General features: G+C 48.8%; 1 protein-coding gene across 1 annotated transcript in view; it reads right to left on the reverse strand.

Annotated features, from left to right (window-relative positions):
* The window catches only part of ZGRF1 (zinc finger GRF-type containing 1), a 289,898-nt gene that overhangs the window by 111,663 nt on the left and 155,862 nt on the right, over positions 1-22,373 (reverse strand). The window contains exons 9-10 of the mRNA XM_086963269.1: positions 14,176-14,299; positions 8,061-8,237 (exon numbers count right to left, since the gene is read on the reverse strand). Of these exons, the coding sequence (XP_086819395.1) occupies positions 8,061-8,237; positions 14,176-14,299 (301 nt within the window). The remainder of the gene's footprint in view (positions 1-8,060; positions 8,238-14,175; positions 14,300-22,373) is intronic.

The raw sequence follows: 22,373 nt of genomic DNA on the forward strand, positions 1-22,373 counted from the left end.
GGCACATTGATGGAGAACCCCAGCTGGTGCAAGAGGTCTGCCGTCGTCTGGAGATGGCTGACGACTGTCTGGGGCGAGCCCGCCTTCAACAACCAGTCGTCGAGGTAGGGAAAGACTGAAACCCCTAACCTGCGCAGATGAGCTGCGACCACCGCCATCACTTTCGTGAACACCTTCGGGCGCTGGTAAGGCCAGAGGGGAGCACGGTAAACTAAAAGTGCTCGTGGCCTACCGTGTACCGCAGGTAGCGCCGGTGGGCCTGCAGGACGGGGATGTGGAAATAAGCGTCCTGCAAGTCCAACACTACCATCCAGTCTCCTGGGTCCAGGGCAGCTAAGACCTGCGCCAAAGTCAGCATTTTGAACTTCTCCTTCCGGAGGAAGCCGTTGACGTTCCGTAGGTCCAAGATAGGGCGTAGGCCCCCTTCGCCCTTCTTGGGTACCAGAAAGTAGTGGGAGTAGCAACCGCATCCTACTTCTGGCCCAAGAATGCGCTCAATAGCCCCCTTGGCCAAGAGGGCCGTAACTTCCTCCTGCAGAAGCCGCAAATGATCCCCCGATACGCGGTGTTGTTGCGGTGGCATGGCTTGAGGGGTCGTCTCGAAGGGGAGGGAGTAGCCCCTTCGGACGATTTACAGCACCCACCTGTCCGACGTGACAGTGCGCCAGTGGGAGCGGTGATGGCGAACCCTGCCCCCCACTGGCGTCACATGGGCCGAAACTAGGAGGGTTTTGAGGCGGATGCTGCGGGGGAGGGTGTGGACTGGCCTCGCCGTTGTCCCCGACCGCCTCCACGGCGAATTCTACAGCCGCCACTGCGCTGGATCTTTGCCTGCGGTGCGTGGCTGGCAGCACGTGTGGGGGCGCCCCTTCCTTGGCCACGAAAGGAGCGAAAGGCACCCGTTTGCTGGCGCGGGCCGAGAGACTCAAGGACTTGGCCGTAGCCCTGGACTCCTTAAAGCGCTCAAGTGCATGGTCTGCCTTGTCGCCAGAAAGGCGACGGCCATCAAACGACATGTCCATCAGTGTATTCTGGACATCAGCCGAGAAGTTGGCGGACCTCAACCAGGCGTGGCGGGGAATCGCCACTGTCCTTGCCATCGCTCTACCTAGTGAGTCGGTGGTATCCAGCCCACACCGGATAGAATATTTTGCTGCATCCCGGCCTTCCACAAGGGCTTGGCCGAGTTTGGCCCGTACCTCCAACGGACACTCTGGCAGCAATTCCGCAACCATATCCCACAGAGAGTGGGTGTAGTGGCACAAGAGGCATGCGGTGTTGGAAGACCGCAGTCCAAGACTAAGGGAGGAGAATACCTTTTTGCCGTACTGCTCATACCTCTTGGATTCCCTATACGGCAGAGCCGACGAGAATGCGGTCTGGGAATTGGATGCCTGGATGACCAGACTCTCGGGGTGGGGTGGGTGGACAGGAAACATGGGTCGCCCGGGGCCAGGCGGTGGTGTCCGGCCATGTTCCTATCTACGGGCGAACCAGTAGCGGGCCTGGACCAAGTGCCCAAAAGAACGTCGGTCAAGGCCTCATTAAACGGTAGCAGAGGCTCAGCCGAGCTTGACTGCGGTTTAAGGACCTCAGTGAGGAGGTTAGTCCTCACGGCTGCGACAGGGAGCTCAAGGCCCAAGGCCTTGGCTGCCCTCATCAACACCACACTGTAGGTTGCCCCCTCCTTCGTAGCCACGGTAGGAGGTGAGACAAAGCCAGTGTATGGTGATGTGTCCAGACCACTGGCATCCCCAAGTCCACCTGTCCAGTCCTCTTGAGACTGACACTCTCGGGTCAGAGGGTCCTCAGACCCATCCCAATACTCCTCTTCACCCATCCCCTGATAGTCAGGGTTGTCAAACGATGAGGCCGGTTCATAGAAGCTAAACTCCCCAAGCGGCGTCGAAAGCGGCGCCCAGCGGCGCCGTTCCGATGCCGGAACCGGAGCGAGGGAGGCATCGGGACGGCGCCGCCCGAGGACGGCGCCGGAGGTGACACCTGGGGGACCGGCGCCGGTGAGGTCGTTAGGTCAACCGGCGACGACCCGGATCCCGAAGCAGATCCAGTGGGACCCTGCGGCGCTGGGCCAGAAGGTGCCGGCGGAGTCGGGCCGAAGCACCCGACGGCGTCGGGGCCGAAGCACCCGACGGCGTCGGGGCCAAAGCCCCGACCCGCTAGGGGCCCCAGACGGGTCCGCTGGGCCTGAAGGCGCAGCGGAACCCGTCGGGGAAGAGAAGTTCCTCATGGCCATGAGGAAGCGCTCGATCTCCCCCAGCATCGCGTCCTTCCCAGGGACCAGAGGGTGTGGAGCAGGCCGCGACGCCCGCGACTCCGACGGAGCAGAGTGGGCGGTGTTACCCGAACCCCCAGCAGCGCGAGCGTCGGGGGGAGTCAGAAGAGCGATGACGTCTCTTCAACTTCTTGTGCTTACCTGACGCCGATTTCGACCCGGAGGAGTGATGCTGACTCTCGGAGCTGTGATGGCTAGGACCCCGCGACCTGTCCCTCGACCTCCTGTGGGACCGGGACCTCTAGCGGCGCGGGGCCGCTCCCGCCTAGCTTTCAAAGTCATGGCCCGGCAGTCGGGGCAGGTCTTGTCGTCGTGATCGACGCCGAGACAGTGGAGACACCGACGGTGAGGGTCAGTGACCGACATCAGACAGTCACAATCCTCACGAGGCTTGAAACCAGGCATCCCTAGGCACCGTCCGGAGTCGCAAGACTCAAGAAAAAATTATCAAAAGGGATCAAAAAAGACTAGTCAAAAAGTGACTAAAGTACTGCTTTTGCCAGATCTGCGCTTGCTGGCGCGGAAAAAAGAAGAACTGACGTCAGCACGCGGAGGCGGCGTCTAAGTACTCTGACGACGTCATCACGGCGCCCGCGATGCCGACGACAGACGCGGAGCCGCAGACGACAAATACCGACACGCAAGGGTACTGCTACGCAAAAATTTGCGGATCCAGTCTGACGCCTGGGGATATTCTAAGGTAAGGAATCTATCACTAACGTGTCTCTTTCAGATAGAAGCAACAGAGGTGCAGAAGGAGGCACGAGGGGTGCAGAAAGAAAGAAAAGTGCAAAAAGAAGCAACAGAGGTGCTGAAAGAGAGAGGTACAGAAAGAGGCAAGAGTGGTGCAGAAAGAGCGAAGAGAAGTGTAGAATGAGGCAATAGATTTGGACAAATAGGGAGGAGGGGTGCAGAAAGAGGGAACAGGGGTGCAGAAAGAAGCAAAAGAGGTGCCGAAAGAGGCAAGAGAGGTGCAGAAAGAGCCATGAGATCTGCAGAAAAAAGCAACAGATGTGCTGAAAGAGGCAAGTGAGGTGCAGAAAGAAGCAAGAGAGGTACAGAAAGAGACAATAGACGTGCAGAAAGAAGCAACAGAGGTGCCAAAAGAGGCAAGAGGGGTGCAGAAGGAAGTAAGAGAAGTGCAAAGAAGCAACAGAGGTGCTGAAAGAGGCACAAAGGGTGCAGATAGAGGCAAGAGAAGTGCATAAAGAACCAAGAGTAATGCAGAAAGAGGCAACAGAGGTGCAGAAAGAGGCACAAGGGGTGCAGAAAGAAGGAAGAAAAGTGCAGAAAGAAGAAACATAGGTGCTCAAAGAGGCACAAAGCGTGCATAAATAGGAAAGTGAAGTGCAGAAAGAAGCACCAGAGGTAGAGAAAGAGGCAAGAGTGGTGCAGAAAGAAGCAATAAAAGTGCAGTAAGAAGCAACAGTGGTGCAGAAAGAGGTAAGAGGGGTGCAGAAAGGGGCAGGAGATCTGTAGGAACCAACAGAGGTGCAAAAAAGAGGCAAGAGGGATGCAGAAAAGAGTAGAAGAGGTGCAGAAAGAAGCAAGAGAGGTGCAGAAAGAAGGAAGAGAAATACAGAAAGAAGCAAGAGGGGCAGAAAGAGGCAAAAATGGTGCAGAAAGATGTAAGAGGGTATGGAAAAAGGCAAGAGGTGCAGAAAGAGGAAAGAAAGGTGCAGAAAGAGGCAAGAGGGGTACAGAAAAAAGAAAATGAGGCGCAGAAAGAGGCAACAGATGTGCAGAAAGAGGGAAGAGAGGTGCACAAAGTAGAAGAGATTTGCAGAAAGGGGAAGAGAAGTGCAGAACAAGAAATAAATGCACAGAAAGAAGCAACAGAAATGCAGAAAGAGGCAAGAGAGGCACAGAAGGAAGCAAGAGTGGCTTGCACACCATTAGTACCAATTTAACACCCACATTTAGCAATAAGTAACAGGTGACCAGTCTAGGTTTGCAAAGGGCCTTCCACCATGCTGTAACACTTGTCACTGCATTTCTGGTAACGTTTGAGCTGTTTCAGTGCTAGAAACAAGGTTTTTTTGTTCAAATCTGGAGATTAGGGAGCAGATGATGAATTATGTGGCTAATGCAGAAAATGTATAATTGTGCGAAAGTCTGTGCAGCCAAACAGTCGCATAATTCCAGTGGCCCTGCTCATACGTCTGACTAAGTCCACAAGTGCTCCTCAGTGATTTCTTCTTTTTTGTCTTACTGAGTTCATAGCTGAGCTTCTATGGAAACGAGGAAGACTAAACCACGCCACAACACAGACTACCATACCACATAATTACTCTCCATAACACATAATCCCACTCTACATAATTCCTACACACTAAATACCACATACTTTCTATCCACATCATTTCACTGCATAACAGACTACATAATTCTACTACACACAACCTACATCCACTCCACTCCAAAAAACATTAGTAAAAAAACTTTTACATTTACAACACCAATAGCTCAAACTCTCGCAAATGAGAAACCTATTAAATTGCAAACACTTCTTTAACTAGTAGTCACGTTTGCAGAGTAGTGGAGAAAGGGTGCTGGGCCTCCGACCAGCACTCAGGAACTTCACTGCATAGGGTTTACAGGAGGTACCAGAAGGGCTTCTTGGCCCCAAAGTTCCCTCAGGAGTAAAGTGGACGTCATCCCCATCCCGTAGTCTGCCAGGAGGCGCGTTTGCGGAGTGGTGGAGAAAGGGGGCATGGCCTCCAAAGACGTCTTAGCAATCCTACTGTGGGGGACTTACTGGGGGTATTAAGATGGGTCATAACAGGCCATGCCCCCTTTGCCCACCACTCTGCAAACGCACTCCCTAGCGCGCTCTTCGATAGGGATTGAAGTCCCGTCACTGCTGGAGGTCCTCACAGGCCTACTAGCCTATCTCTTACGTCTAGTAAGCCCCACACAGTGGGATTGCTAAGAGGTGGACACAGGCCACGCCCCCTTTCTCCACCACTCGGCAAATGCGCCTCCTGTCGCGTTCTAAGTTAGGGGATTAAGTCCCCTTGATTACTGAGGGTCCCTGGGGGTCAACTAGCCCACCAGGTACCTCCAGTAAGCTCCACTTAGCTGGATTGCAGAGAGGTGGTCTGAGGCCACGCACCCTTTTTACACCACTCTGCAAATGCACCCTCTGGTGCACTGCTGCTCGGAGGATTAAGTCCACTTGTGTACTGAGGTCCTCATCCCCCGGGGCCTGGCAGCCTTTTTGTTTGTTGTTTTAATTTTGCGGAGGGGGGACGCGTGGCTCCCCTCCTCAGGCCAATTATGGTCCAGGGGACCCCATCCCCAGGGCTGGCCTTTCTGTTTAAATATTATCATTTTTTTAATTAACCTCTGCCGTGCGTCGGACGGCCCCCGGTCGCCTGACATCACAGTGGATGTTTGCGGAGGACGGCGGGGGGCCCTCCAAACTGCGCACACGTTTAATTTCTCAGCACCGCGGGGGAATTCCGGCCGCAGCGAAGCGGTTAGAGTGGAGGGGCGCCCTCCTGGGCCACTTCTGGCCCCGAGGACCCCATCCCTTGGGGCCGGCCCTTAGCGTTGGGGACCATGGGGGGAGCCCCAATCCCCCCATGTTCCCAGCCGGCTCCCTGCCTCCTGCGGGAGCCGGCATTGCTTTTGGTCAAGGGGAGCTGCTGACATGCAGCTACCCTTGTGCAAAAGCAAAGCAGGGTTTGCTATGGCAGGGCGGGAGCCGTGCTCCCGCCCTGCCATACCAAACCGCAATGTCCCGGGGATGGGCACCCTGGGACATTGCATGAGCCGGCCCTGGGGGATGGCAGTCTCCAGGGCCATAAAGGGCTCCACGAGGGGGGGCCACGCGGCCCCCCTCCAACATGTAAATAGCCAACCAATTTTAATGAAGGCCCGGGGAGGTGGCTGTCCCCAGGGCTTGGAGGATGACCCGCGAGCCCCCGCTCTCATTTAATTAAAGCCCTGGGGAGGTGTCGGTCCCCAGGGCTGTGGGGCCCTCCACGGGCCACCACACTATAATTTAGAATTGCCCCCGGGACCTAGCCCACCGGGGGCTTTTTTACAAACAAAGCATGGGAGACCGCGCTTCGTTTTTTTGATAATTTTGGTAGGATTCGCGCACCAAGCGCGAAATCGACCAAAACTATTTTTTTAAATGCTTTTTTTGGGCCTGGGAGTCCTGAGCAGGCCTAGGGGGTCAGGGTGTTTCTACCCTGCCCCCTTTTCTTGTTTCTTACCTTTTTATTAACCTTTTTCTTGTGACTCGGTTACCGAGTCACAAGATGGCTGCCAACACTTACTGGTTTGGAGTGTTGGCAGCCAATTAGACTGAAGCTCGTACTCGAGAGGAGTCAAATATTAAAAAAAATGTTTTTTTAAATTTCTCAGCAACTACTGAACGGATTTACACAATTTAAAAAAAAGCATGCTTTCTAGACCAAGACCTACCTTTTTTGTGAAATTTGGTGTAATTCCGTTTAGCAGTCTGAGATGTAGCCTGTTTCAAAATTCCTCTGGAAATTAACTTGAAGAAAATGCGTTTTGGGACCTCCCTTTTTTCTCAGCCCCAGCTTGACGAATCGCCCCAAAACTTTCAAAACAGGAGCTGACCTGAGCGCCTCATTAGTTTTTAATATTTTGCGAAGATTCGTCAAACGGCTCCAAAGATATTGGCAAATCAAAAAACGCTTTTCCTATGGAAAATAGGTCCTAACTATAACTACCTACTGGCGACCGCCAGTAGGTAATATATATATACTGAAAAAACAAAGGCATAGAGGGTCAGGGTATCCATTACCCTGTACCCATATATATTTATTTATGTTTTTCCTAGGAATCAGGGCGGAGTACCGAGTCCTAGGTTTGCTGTCGCCATATTCTTACTGATGTTGTGGCAGCCAAACAGATCTGAGCATGAGAAGGGTCTGCTCTGCAGATTCTTTGCGGATTGATATAAACAAAATTTTGAGCATTAATTGCTCAAAAACTACTGAACAGATTTACAACAAAACACAAAAAGCACAATCTGCGGACTAAGATCTAGCTAACTGTCAAATTTGCTGTAATTCCGTTAAGCAGTTTTTGCTATAGCCTTGTCTAAAGTCTATGGAAAATACAGGAGGATTCTGTGTTTTGGAACCCCCTTTTTTCTCGGCCTCCACTTGACAAATCACCCGAAACGTTTCATGCACAAACTAGCCAATCAAAATGTAGCACCTTTTTCGAAGGCTTTGTGGAGATTTTATCAAACGGCAGCACAGTTATTAGCAAGACAGAAAACGCTTTTCCTATGGTATAGCTTACCTAACTATAACTACCTAGTGGCAACTGCCACTAGGTGTATATATATGTATAAGGGTATAATATACATATATACAATTTCTTCTAATTTAACAATATTTACTATGGGGTTTTATTCGATTTTAAGTCCCTATGCCCATTATTTCTGTTGAAGGGTGTTGCAATACCATTGGATGGCAATGCATTGTGCTGGACATAGTCTAGCTCTGAGCTACTGTTTTGGGTACTTTTTGGATGAAGTAACTTTAGAAGTGCATTTTGTGAATAGTACTAGGTTTACTCTTTAGTGGGGGGGGTGCATTTCCCTCCCTAAACCCCTCTTATTTAGTAGTAAGCATGCTCCTTTTTCCAGGCACACTCTCTGGTACACTTGTAGGATTGTATATTTCATATCGCCGTAAGCATTACTGTTGTAGTACTACTTTACCTACTACAAAATGCAGTTTGTGAATTGGGCCCACAGTGTTTAGATTTGTACCTGCTCGGTCCCTTTCACATTGTAAAAGCACAAAGTAGGTAGCCAGTCAAGTAAAGGGTGCCTGTCTTCTGCCGTTACTCCATCCACCAGGTTTCCGTCGTAGAACAAGTCATTGACTATGGCACTAATAGCAGGATGGCATCGGTACTGGGTCCTAAGTAGAAGTGCTTTATGACCCTGTGGAAGGAACATGGTATTAAAATATTAACTGCACTGCAAATAACAGAGTAAATACATAGTAACAACTTTAGGAGTGGAGCAACTCAGACCAGGATTTATTCCACTTGCACTGTACAGCATAGTATATTAAGATGAAACAGGCTATCAGGCCACACACAGAGTAAAGCTGCTGCTGCCTGTTCAGTTGTAAATATATTGACTGTTCCATTTATGATTTTCAGAAAACTCAACCAGACATAACACTTTGCTTAACCTCATAGAAGATGTTTTCACAGTCCAACTGTCACGTTTAGCAAGCCAAAAAACTTCCCTGTCCCATAAGGTGATACAGCCACCCAGACAATCATCCAACTAGATATACAAATAACCAAACATAAAACATGTACCCACCCCATCCAGTATATCACTGTACTATGGACTCCTCCAGTTTTGCCTGTTTTCTCAAAGAGCCTTCTATCTGCAACTGACAGACTGTAAGTAACTTGTCTTCTATCGAAGATGGTGGACTGGAGAGCTACCCTTTTCCTCAGTTTTTTTTACTTCTGTTTTTATGTGCTGCTTGGGCTTTGCAAACTTGTGATGCATGTTAAATAGTACGATTTCTTGAAATGTCTCACAGGTGTCCGTGGCCTGTTAATTGCCCACATGCATTTATGCAGAGGATGGAGCTAGATCAGCCATGTTAGATAGGGCTTGCCTTTTTACATGACCTCTGATTTACACTAACCTCGGAGTATCACCATTTTGGTATGGGCTGAAATGGGAGGCAATTTGCCATCCTGCAATAAGCTGACCACTGTGGAGTGAGATTCAAGTACTGTCCTGGAGGCGCACAAACATGAAAGGTACACACATTAGATGTCTGACCGATAGCAGCATTTTAAATTCAGAACAAAGTAGAGTTATGCTATCTCATTCACTTCTGGATAGTTGGTTGCCACTGTTTGGGTAGTTGGTGGAGTATACGGAGTTTAGAATTGCGTAATGCAAAAAAAAAAAAAGAAAAAGAGAGCGCATTCGCCTTCTCACAATAGAAGGAAATATAAAAGTGCTAAGGCTGCTGGTAGAAAGGAGAGGGGATCCTCTCCTCCCTTGCAAGTTTTGTCTTAAACCAAATTGTGAAGAATGGCTGGTAAGACTGTGTCTCCTATACTGAAAATGAAGGATGTCAACAGGACGGGAAGCATATCCTTATTCACCACCATCATGGCCCTCTCAAAAGATTGTGTGGCTGTGGTAATGGACATACTTTAGGGTCTACTGGGGAGACCATTACTCAAGGAGCCCCCTAGCATCAGTCGTAATCTGTTGGTGCAGTTTTGTGAACAAGCAAACACAAGCTACACAAGCAAAAGGCAGTAAATGAATTGTTGCTTTGTGGATGGAAGGAGATGAAGAAGACATCTGTTCTAAAACTTTTCAATCATATACCCAATCGGGTATTTGCTCTCCCCCACCCCAGGGAAACTTGTGAATCTGTAGTTGTTTAATCTGGTAGGCTGCATTTCTGAGGCCTTAGAGAATTATACAACTAGCGACTCTGTGGGAATGAGCTCGAAATAAATGTCCACCCTTACTCAAATGACTTTCTGCTCCATGTCTGGTAACTGTACCTTGCTGTGCCACATATAGAAGTAGTGTGTCACCGATTAATTGAGTTTGGGCTCCTGATAAGTCTCAGATGTCAGCCATCATGTCAGAACCTGACACGTCATCAAGCTCAGCAGTGGATTCCTATTTGTTGTGTATATGCAGGGGAGAATTCCAGTCTGTATGGATGGGTGGTTGGCCAACTGGGTCTACTTATACAACTAAATTATGTCAGCAATTTCCATGGCATAGTCCTTGGCCCATAAGAAGATACGGATTGGTATTCGGTGTTGTCCAGAAGCGGCATACCAACTCTTGGGTGGAGGCCCTTGGTGCTTCCATGCTATATTTATGATAGGCAGCCACATAGAACTGACATTCTATATTTGTCTCCAATCACATGCTGGAGGTGAAGGATTTAACAGATGGGTGATCTGGCACCAGTGTTCTGACTGCTGTTACTCCTGTTTAATGTAGTGACTAGTAAAACATTTGAACAGCAAATCTAAAGATTCACGCTTGTAAGTGTGATTGGATTAAAGCTGGCAATAGATGCTTGGGTAAATCCTCGGATAATAACTGGGACGAGGATAAGGATGAAAAGGTAATGCCCCAATTACTGGTGTGTTTGTATCTGTCAAACCATGCCTCTCTGAATTTTTGTAGGCCTTGATGACATGGCTTTGGTAGCCATCACTGGGGAAGTCCATACTACTGCAGCCTTATGTGGGGCTTGATGAGGGGTCTATATATTTTTATTTTATTTTATGCAGGAGAATGCTTTACTCAGAGGTGGCAACATCTCACAAACATGATAAGGGCTGGAATTAGGTAAAGGATCAAAGTAACGAGGTCAATAGTAAACAAGCATTGGCATAGCCAATAGGTCTCGCCTTTGGGACCTTATGTGTTTATCTAGAACTTTTGTCTATGTTGTAGAGCATTGTGGCTGCTGTGCATTATGTAGAAAAGTTATAATTACAAGTTTTAAGCATTTTTGTTTCCTTTTTACAAGCCAAGTAATTATATACAACTGAACAATCTGATTAAAAAAAACAAATTGTAACATAAAAAAAATTATTCTAGTATTTTGTACTTGCACTTTTGGCAATTTGTTACTGCCTGCAATTATGCTTGTTTGTTACAATTTTTTTCGTTATGGGGGACCGAGACATAAATAACGGGGGAGTTGAAGTTGGAAACCAGTAATTAAATTAGAACATGAGTAGCGGGCGGACTTTAGGAGAGAATCAATAGATGCCGGATTCCGAGGGCAGACTGACGTGATGCTTAGGTGATGTTTAGGTGATGCCTAGGTGGTGTGCTGATGCAAAATGGTGGTGGTGAGTTATGTTTGGTGCTGAGATGGTGCTACTATATAGTGTGGTTTGGAGGTATGTTGTGGATTTGAAATGTGGTGTTTAATTATGTGGTGTGTTTTGGAAATGTGTGGAGTTGAATTGTGTGGCCTGGAACTGTGGTGTTGAGCTAAAATATGGTTAGTGAAATTGTGTTATCTGTGGAGTGCATTTATGTTGATTGGTGGTATGTGGTATTGTATGTGGTATGTGGAATAGAGTGCATTTATGTGGAGTGTATTTATGTTGCATTAAGTAGAGTGTTATTATGTGGCGTGTAATTATGTTGCATTGAGTACAGTAATTATGTGGTGTGTAATTATGTTATATTGAGTGGTATTATGTGGAGTGTATTTATGTTGCTTTGAGTAGAGTGTAATTATGTGGCATGTTATTATCTGGTCAAATGGTTATATTTGGAGTGTATTTATGATGCACTGAATAGAGTGTAATGTGACGTGTAATTATGTGGTACTGAGTGGTACTATGTAGAGATTATTTATGTTGCATTGAGTGTAGTGTAATTATGTGTCTTTGAGTGGTATGTGGAGTGTATTTATGTTGCATTGAGTAGAGTGTAATTATGTGGTGCGTAGGTATGTGACAGTGAGTGGTATTATGTGTAGTGTATTTATATTGCTTTGAGTACAGTATAATTATGTGGCGTGGATTTATGTGGCATAGTGTTATTATGAGGAGTGTTGTTATGCTGTGTTTAACACCTTGGCTGCTAGGTGTTTTCCCCTCCTGTGCTAAGTGGCTTTGAAAGCCATTGTTCATGACGAGCTCAGCTCGTCATCAGCACAGCTCAACCGTGCATCATGACGAGCTGAGCTCGTCATGAGCATCGAAAGGGTTAATAGAGTGTAATTATGTGATATGTAATTTTGTGATAGTGAGTGGTATTATGTGTAGTGTTGTTAGAGCTTTGTTATAAGCTAGGGACTAGTGTAAAACCAATGGAAATTAACAGTACATAAGCATGTCTTCAGTGTTGTTGCTGTGTACTGAATAAAATGTGTAGCGTATGCTTGTATCCTTTTGTTAATTTCCTCTTTTTTACTTGGAATAACTGTAGATCAACAAGTGCTTTCTGGAGAACCTTAATAGATGATACAGATAATAACAAAATAGAGATATTTTTTAATATAACATTGTTTTTGCACAGGTAAAATCACTGGGTAACTTTTGTTTGTTATTGTATTTTTCACTGCAAAAATTGGGTGAGGTAGTTCAGAGGCTCTTACAGTGACTTGGTGTTTGTGAGGTTTGGTGCAGTGGCTCTGTGACTGGTGGCCCTTTCCTCCGCCTGATCCCTTGTGGCCCATGGCAGGATTAGTGTCACCAGTGTGTCTGCCGTGGGAGAGGTGCAACGTGAGGGAATATGTGCCTGTGGCAGCTCAGGTGTAAGTAGAGTGAGGTTGAGGGGGGCAGATGAAGTGTAAGAAGGTGGTGACGGGTACGATCTGAAAAGTGTGTCTGTGCAGCTGAAGTGCAAACAGTGTGAGGTGGAGGAGGTAGGTGAGATATGAAAAGTGGGTCTGTGTCAGCTGAGGTGTACGTAGAGTGCGAGGTATGAGAAGTGTGTCTGCGACAGGTGAGGTCTAAGTAGTGCGTGGGGGCATGTGAAAAGTCAGGCGTGTGCCAAGAAAGGAAGGTGTGAGCAGCGACTGGGACGTTAAGTGCGTAAACAATATTACTTTTGTGGTGCGCGTGGGAGAGCAATTCGTCTAGGATGCTGGGAATGCCTAGAGTGAAGCTCGCGCCTTGTCATCGGAGGGCTGATTTAGGGTGATTTAGGAAGGGAATCTGTAGTCTCCAGACATCAGGGCCTCATTAACCCCCAATAAACCAAACTTTACCACTTTGTGGGTCTTTAATGGCTCCTTATTAGGGTCCCACTGAGCTGCAGCAGGCTCACTGTTTACAAGGGCTGAGAGGCGGGGAGGGGGGTCTCATCTCCTTTATCTTAAACCCAGGATGGGAGTGGGGCTTTGACTTTGTCGTCTTCGGCAGAACCTGCTGCCGTTGTTGCCGAACTCTGTGGTCTCGGGACATAGGTGGAACTGTTGAGTAGGACAGGCTGGGAGGTTAGTGTGCCTGCTGCGGCGCAGGCGACAGCGGAAGGCAGGCGTCATACGTCTACAAAAACTGCTCTGTGGATTAACAAGCCTTTTAACAAAATATGTAACTTTGTGATACGGGATTAATTCACAGACTGGTTGTAATGAGCTAACATTGACCAAACACAGCAGTTAGAAAGCAATTAATGGACCATGACAAGGAGGCGACGGACCGGCTCTAGATATGGGGTGTATTCCCAACGGCAAGACATATTGGTTGGGCAGGAGAAAGATCAGTCACTTTTCAGATTAACGCAATTGGGTGGTCTGCTCCACGTATGCATGTATTCTTTTTATATGTTGTCCTCTCACCCAAGAAAAAGAGAGAGAGACTTTATCACAGCCACAGAGTCACTACGAGAGCTCATACACACAAATACAGAACAAAAAAAATAAGCGCGCGCGCCTCGTGCTGAAAGTAAAAAAATAATAATAATTGACAAGGAGAGGAGTAGGCAGCAGCGGGAGGGGATAGAGGAGGGGGCCTGCACCTGTTTCTCTTTAGGGAGCGAGCAGGAACCATCTGTTAATTACAAACAAGCAAGGGAATCTCGAAACGTGCACGTGTTGCCATTGAAAGCAATGCAAAGAGTGCACATTTTTGGCAGAAAAAGGGAATGGGTTGCTAAAGGTCACCTCCTATGCAGCGCATGCGCGCTGCGTAGGCGAGACCTAAAAAGGCATTTTATGGCTTGAACCATGTGCATGTCTATTAGACCAATCTACCAATGAAGCAAGAACTACAGTATATACTCTCCTTGAAAAGCCCTTGCATCTGATGTCTTTTTTAGAAATGATGCATCTATATCATAAACCAAAACACAATCAACCAAATCTACGAAGGCTACATATGTAGGTACGTACCATCAAGCAAAGTCGGTCAAAAAGGGTTTGTTCTAGCCCCTTTTCATGAGCACAGTCAGAGCCTTGAATCGTAGGCGGAAGTTGCTTAGGGTCTCCGACCAGAAGCAGCTTTTCACACTCAAACCTACAAGGATATACAAAGAATGATCAACATAATTCAGAACATGGATGGTTTGGATATCAGAGAAAGAGATGCAAGCAACCAATTGAAATCACAAAAATTCACTCAATTGCACTTACCATTTGAAATTGAATGAATTCATATTGTCCGTTGCACCCCTCCACTTTAGTAGCTGTATTGATGATTTAAAATGCATTCCAAAGAGAAATGGAGATACTCTTGTAAACTGAAATTGTTCATTTGCAAAGAAAAATGCCCTCACAATAAAGTCTAAATGGACCCTAAATTACTCATTTTTGTGACAAGAAATATCACAAGTCAGTGGCAAAGGCTGATAAGAGGTATAAGTCCTCTTTCGATTCCTGAAATCTTCTTTAATGGGTCACTATTAAACCCCAAACAGCACTGACGGACTAATTAGGATTACCTACAGACCATGGAAGAAATGTATACAAACACTGCCAGACTGGCTAGACATCAGTGCAGAAAATGTAGGAGTGGTTCCAGGTGGTGGGCAGGGCACTCATTTATAGTAACCTGTACTTAGTCTTCTTCATCATCAAGCCTTGAACCAGAATAAGAGAGAGAAGGGCATAAATCGGAGAGCGAGGAAAAGAAAGTGTAAAAAATTGGTTTATTGGTTGAAAGGGGTGAGAACCCACTCAAAATAATAATCACAATCCCAGTCAGGGAGAAACACAAAAGTTACTAAATAAACCTGTGCCAAACTTTAGGCACAAAAGCAGTGGGCTTTAACCTAGAGGCAAAGTGTAATATATGTATGCAGTACTCAAGCAGTAATAAGGTGAGAACAAAACGCAAGCACAATCCCAAACAAATTTAGAAAAATAGAGTAAATTGTAATAACTAAAAGGACACCAAAACTACCAAAAACCAACCAGTAGAACAGTAGTTAGGAAATTCTTAAAGTTTAAGGCTAAAAATTGCAGAAAAGGAGCCACGCGGCAACTGTGGGGATCTGATCACGCCAGACCAGGACAAAGTCAAAAGGTCAGGCCAACCACAATGGAGCATGGGACGGATACAGAGCCAGGTTTCGTCTGTTGGGAGTTGTACCTTCTGACCATGGTGCGGGCGCTGCATGTTACTGCACTGTGAGGCTTTGCATCACGTCCATTGAAGCTGGAGATCAGGAGCTGAACTGAGCTGCAATGCGAGACTCTGCATCACATTCGGTGTCATCATCGATCATGAGCTGCATGTTGCTGTGGTGTGAGGCCCTGCGTTAGATCTGGTGAAACATTCAGTTAAGCAGGGAGAAGTGCACTCTGACTACAGCCAAGAGTCCAGGACCGTGAGGACAACACTTCGGGATCAGGACTCACTCCCACAGAGTCCAGCAGAAAGGACCACGTCAGACACGGTTGGGTCTGATCTGCTGGAAAGCAGGAGCGGGCTATGGAAGCTTGCTGTGTCCTTGTAGCTCAAACAGAAGGTCATCCACTGACCCATGGGGCCACTTCTAAGCCTGGGCTGAAGGCAAGCAGGCCCAACCTTCCTTCTACAGATAGGTCAGTCCTTCTTCTGAATCTTCTCAGGTCCAGGAATGTTCTGATGAGAGGTTCTGGCGTTGTCATATTTAGGCCAAGTGCCAGTATGGGGATCGATCGAGACACTCCCTTTGTCTACCCCTAAACTAATTCTAGTCAGTTCTTCACTTTTGCCAAGGTTTGGCTCCAGCCTGACGAGTAAAACAAAGGCCAGGTAGGCTCAGTTGGGAGTTGCATTTGGCAGTGACAAATTAGGCTTAACTTTGGAATCTACTAGACACCATCTCTCCCGACGTCGCCTTCCTGACAGAAACATGGATGAACGCCTCATCAGCCCCTGACATCACCATTGCCATCCCGGAAGGATACAAGATCATCCGCAAGGATCGCATCGACCAAACAGGAGGAGGCATGGCTATCGTCCATAAGAACTCCATCCGCATCTCAACCAGCTCAGACGTCAACCTCGCTAGCGCTGAACACCTTCACTTCCAGATCCACACCGACCCCAAGACCACACTCAGAGGCACTCTCCTCTACAGGCCTCCAGGACCCCGTGCAAAATTCAGTGACGTTATCACCGACTTCATCACCCCACACGCCCTCCCCTCCGAGGAATACATCCTACTGGGAGACCTCAACTTTCACCTGGAAAAGAGCAACGACAGCAACACCGCCTCCCTTTGGGACAACCTCGCCAACCTCGGACTCAAACAACTTGTCTCTACGCCCACCCACATCGCAGGTCACACACTCGACCCCATCTTCACCTCCAGCAAACATGTCTCCTTCAGTCACACCACCACCCTCCAGTGGACGGACCACAGCTGCGTACACTTTTTCTACAATAAAACCACCACTCACAACCGACCTCAACCTACTCTACGGAGAAACTGGAACAAAATCACCATCGACCAGATCGCCTCATCACTTCTCCAAAACCCACCTGCCCACTCCTCAAACCCCGACCAAGCAGCGTTTAACCTCACCCTATGGCTATCCAACAGCACCGACATCCTAGCACCGCCGAAAAAACGTCAAATCAAACTTGGCAGCAAAAACGCCTCCTGGTTCAATGATGATCTTAAGAAATCGAAGAAACTGTGCCACTCCCTCGAGAAGGCCTGGAAAAAAGACCCAAACACCAGCACCAGGGACGCCTTCAAAAACGCCACCCGCATACACCACCAACTGATCCGGACGGCCAAGAAAGCCGCATTCAAAGACCGACTAGACAACAACGCCCACAACAGCAAGGAACTATTCAACATCGTCAAAGAATTCACCAACCCCTCAGCCATCTCCAACGACATCACCCCCTCTCAAGCCCTCTGCGACTCCCTAGCCTCATTCTTCCACAACAAAATTGCAGACATCCACAACAGCTTCGACATCCAACCCGGAGACCATCCCACCCAATCTTCTGCCGTACCTGCACCCCCCTCGAACATCCTTAACAACTGGAACCCAATCTCCACCGAGGACACCATCCGCCTGATGAACTCCATCCACTCAGGATCCCCCACAGACCCATGTCCTCACCACATTTTCAACAAAGCAGACTCCATCATAGCACCAGACCTCCGAGACGTCATCAACTGCTCCCTCAACTCCGCCACCTTCCCGGAAAGCTGGAAACATGCCGAACTCAGCGCCCTTCTGAAAAAACCCACAGCTGACCCCACCGAACTCAAAAACTACCGCCCCATCTCACTCCTACCATTCCCGGCCAAAGTCATCGAGAAAGCCGTCAACAACCAGCTCACCGCCTTCCTCGAAAGCAACAAATCCCTCGACTCCTCACAGTCCGGCTTCCGAGCCAAACACAGCACGGAGACCGCTCTCATCGCAGCTACAGACGACATTCGAACTCTACTAGACAACGGAGACACAGTCGCCCTCATCCTCCTCGACCTCTCCGCAGCCTTCGACACAGTCTGCCATAGCACTCTCCTACAGCGACTCAATAACATCGGGATCCAAGGAAAAGCACTGGAATGGATTACCTCATTCCTCACCGGAAGAACCCAGAGAGTCCGCCTCCCACCATTCAAGTCCGAGGCCACTGAAGTCATCTGCGGCGTACCCCAAGGTTCCTCACTCAGCCCCACCCTCTTCAACGTATACATGAGCCCCCTCGCGACCATCGCTCGCCAACACAACCTCAACATCATCTCATATGCAGACGACACCCAACTGATCCTATCGCTCACCAAAGACCGCAACACCGCCAAAACCAACCTACATGAAGGCATGAAAGAAGTAGCAGAGTGGATGAAGCACAGCCGTCTGAAACTGAACTCAGACAAAACAGAAGTCCTTATCTTAGGCACCTCCCCCTCCGCTTGGGACGACTCTTGGTGGCCAGAGGCCCTTGGAAAAGCACCCATCCCGACGGGCCACGCACGAAACCTGGGCGTCATCCTGGACTCCTCTCTCTCGATGAACAGACAAGTCAACGCAGTCTCATCTTCATGCTTCAACATCCTCCGCATGCTCCAAAAAAATTTCGCTGGATCCCCACCGAAACCAGAAAGACAGTCACCCATGCACTGGTTACAAGTCGCCTGGACTACGGAAACACCCTATACGCCGGTATCACCGCAAAACTCCAGAAAAAACTCCAACGCATCCAGAACGCATCAGCCAGACTCATACTAGACATCCCACGCAAAGACCATATCTCTAGCCACCTGAAAAACCTCCACTGGCTCCCCGTCAATAAGAGGATTACTTTCCGACTCCTAACCCACGCTCACAAAGCACTCTACGAACTTGGACCCGAATGCCTCAACACACGACTTTCCTTCTACACCCCCCCTCGCCAGCTACGATCTTCCAACCAAGCCCTTGCTACCATTCCTCGCATCAATAAAACCACCATGGGAGGTAGATCCTTCTCCTACCTCGCAGCTAAAACCTGGAACTCACTCCCCACCCACCTACGTCTCACACAGAACCACCTAGCATTCAGAAAGCAACTTAAAACCTGGATATTCGACAAGTAACTCCCTTCCCCTCCTCAAGCGCCTTGAGACCCTCTGGGTATGTAGCGCGCTATATAAATCTCTGACTTGACTTGACTTGACTTGCAGCCAGGAACAGGTGAGTACAACCACCAGCCTACTCTCTGAAATGGAAGCAGGGCAGGGTCCCAATGATTCTGTCACGAAGACTATCATCTCACCACACCCACTCCCTCTCTGGTAGGAGTACACATCAAGCCACAGGCCAGCCATTAACAGTCAGGTTCCCCGGACTCTGGTAGAAAGTCCTATTTGGCATATGCCGGGAAATGCCAACTTTCTGAAAGTTCCATTTCCAAAACAGTAATTGAAAATCTGACTTTACCACAAAAGAGCATTTACAATCAAAACGAGTGGAATAATTATTTTTCTAGTTGTTCCCAAACTGAATTTAGCTCTTATTAACTGTAAAAAGTTAACCAGTATTAGCCTATGGGAGGCCAGCCTTGCAACTGTAAAAAACGACTGAGTTTTTTGGTTTTCTTTTCACTGTCAGGACATGTAAAACATTAAATATACATGTAACTTACATTTTACATACCATGCACCCTGCCCTATGAGCATTTATGGCCTACCCTAGGGATGACATATAAGTATTACAGAGAAAGGTTTAGACCTGGCAAGAGGTTTATTTTACCAGGTCGATATTACACCTTGAAACTGCACAATAGGCTGCAATGGCAGGCCTAAGACTCTCTTTAAAGTGCTACATTAGTTTGTGGCACAATTAGTGCTGCAGCCCACTTGTAGCATTTAGGGCCCGATGTAGGTAAAAGGGATTTTCCGATTTCAAAATACCGAGGCGGTCCGAATCGGTATTCTGAAATCGGAAAACGAGATGTAGCAAAAAAAAGGCGAATTAATACCGATTCGGTCGGCATCGGTAATGTGAATCGGTACGTTCCGATTCAGCACGGACCGAATCAGAAAGTACCGAATCGGCTAACACCGAATCGGAAAGTACCGAATCGGCTAACACCGAATCGGAAATAGCCGAATCGGTAAAATCCGATTCGGCAATTATTGAATCGTAGCTATGAAAACACACCCATGGCCAAAAAGCCCATAGGAATGCATTCAAGACACCGAATCGGTAAAATCCGATTCGGATAATACCGAATCGGATTTTACCGATTCGGTAATATCCGATTCGGTAAAAGCCGATTCGGCAAAAGCCGATTCAGCCAATGAGGTGGCTCCCCCTCCCCCACCCAAACAGGGAGTGGCAACCCTGGCAGGTGCAGCTAATTAAGAAGTTTCTGGAGAGCCAGCCTGAGCTGAACACTCACAGTTAGCAGCAGTGGGAGTAGGAGGTTGTGAACTGTAGTGAAGAAGATGGCAAACCAGAGCGAGAGCCAGAAGTCCTCCCAGAAGAGGAAGCCTAAGTTCAGCACCACCGAGCTGCAGGTGTTGGTTGAGGAGGTGGTGAGGGTGCACCGCCAGCTATTTGGAAAGCTGTCCCTCAATGTGCCAGACAGCACCAAGAGGAGGATCTGGAGCGAAATCGCCCAAAAGGTGAATGCTGTGGGTGTCACCCCCAGGTCCCTGGATGAGCTCAAGAAGCGATTCTATGACATCCGCAGCCTCACAAAAAGGAAGATGGCAGAGATCCAGAGGCAGGCTGGAGGCACTGGTGGAGGCAGGAACCCGGCGCCACCCCTCACAGACCTCGAGGAAATGGTCTCCACCACCATTGAGAGGGAGAGTGTTACTGGAATTGGGACCCTGGACAGCTCAGCCAGAGCTACAGCTACAGGTAAGAAGCATGCGCATCATGACACACCCTACCAGACACCTCCCCATTAGACACAATGCATAGGCAAACCCCAGCACAGTACTGTAACCAACATACAAGAGACAAGCATCATGGTACATGTAGTCAGCAGAAGTTAGCAAACTATGGCAGTGCAGAATCACAAGACAGGAAACAGTGGAACACAGTCTAAGGAGATGCAAGGACATGTGGAATGCTTTAATTGTACTGACTGTAATACATCGGCACTCAATTTACAAATGCTTCTTTGTACCTAGGGGCACCATCAGGCGGACAAACTATGTCAACAGAGGCAGCAGCACCATCTGACACTGCACTCGCAGGGCCGAGCACCAGCCAGGCTGCCGAGGAGGAGGAGGACGTAAACACCCTAGGGCTTGGTATGGAGGGAGACCTGGTGATAGACTTTGAAGCACTGCACTCCCCACAAATGTCCAGCACACCCCCCTTGCAGTTCTCCCCAGAGAACTCCCCGACAAGGGACCTCCTTCCACCTACACCAGCTTCTGCCACAACCATGGCTTTGGCACCAGTACAACCTGTCCTGGGAGCAGGGGCTCAGGGCCCGGCCAGCACCACACCCCCACCAGTGGCACCCCAGCCCACTCAGCAGGCCGGCAGCAGCAGTACCCGGCGCCGTGCCATCACCACCACTGCTGCACCAGCACGGGAGGGCAGTGTCTTCCTGGGCCTCGAGGGAAAGATGGTCAAGATACAAAGGCAGCAGGCAAAACCCATGATGGCCTGCCAACGCCAGCTCCTGCAGCACAACCTGCAGATGGGAGAAATGGTAAAGGGATTTCAGGCCTTCGTGGAATCAAACAAGGAGGTGGCAGCAGGTTTAGGCAGGCTAACCACTGCCATAACCCAATCATGTAGCAGACAGGAGGAGCATGAGCTGGTGCGCAGGCGGGATGCCCGGGTGCTGAACCGCTCCATGAGCCGCCTTGCTGCCGCAACGGCACAACTCTGCCAGCGCAGCACAAACATGGAGTCTAGCCTCAGTCAAAATACGGCAGAGCTCACAAGGGGAATGGCCCGCATCACGACTGCAATGGAGGCCATGATCATCTCGAACACTGCCACAAATCCTGCCCTGGACCTGGGGGATGCTGGGGACAGCAGCAGCCGCAGCAGCCCGGCCAGCGCTGCGTCTGAGCCACGCAGGAGCAGCAGGCGCTCCGCAGATGCCGCTGGTCATTCAGAGGGGGCTGAGGGACACCCCAGTGGGGCTGCCAAGCGGTCAAAGAAATAGCCTTGCAAGGGCGGGTGAGGCAACCTGGACCTTGGACTTTTGTTTTGTTTTCCATTACACCATTTTTTTGTTGCACATCAGTGCAGTAACTGTGTTGCAACAGTATTAAAAATTGTTTTTTCACAACAACCATTTAGCTGTCTTTGCATCTGTACTCACTCAGAAATAGTTTTCAGTAATCTCCTCACGTCTGTATCTGCCATCACTTGGCGTACACACCCCAGCTGGCTGTGTCAGGGGCACAGCTTCGTCGTCGTCATGGTCCTCGTAGTCAGACAACTCCACCTCAGTGCCCTTCTTCACCGCAAGGTTGTGTAACATTGCACATACAGCTATGATCTTGCAGCAGGTGATGGGGGTATACTGCCTTGCACCTCCACTCTTGTGCAGGCATCTGAATCTACTTTTCCATATGCCAAAGGTCCGTTCGACAACATTCCTTGTGCGTATGTGGGCCCGGTTATACCTCCTTTGGCTGGGTGTGGAGGGGTTGAGGTAGGGGGTGAGTATG

This window comes from Lissotriton vulgaris, chromosome 3_1, assembly GCF_964263255.1.
Source record: "Lissotriton vulgaris chromosome 3_1, aLisVul1.2, whole genome shotgun sequence".
Lineage (NCBI taxonomy): Eukaryota > Metazoa > Chordata > Amphibia > Caudata > Salamandridae > Lissotriton > Lissotriton vulgaris.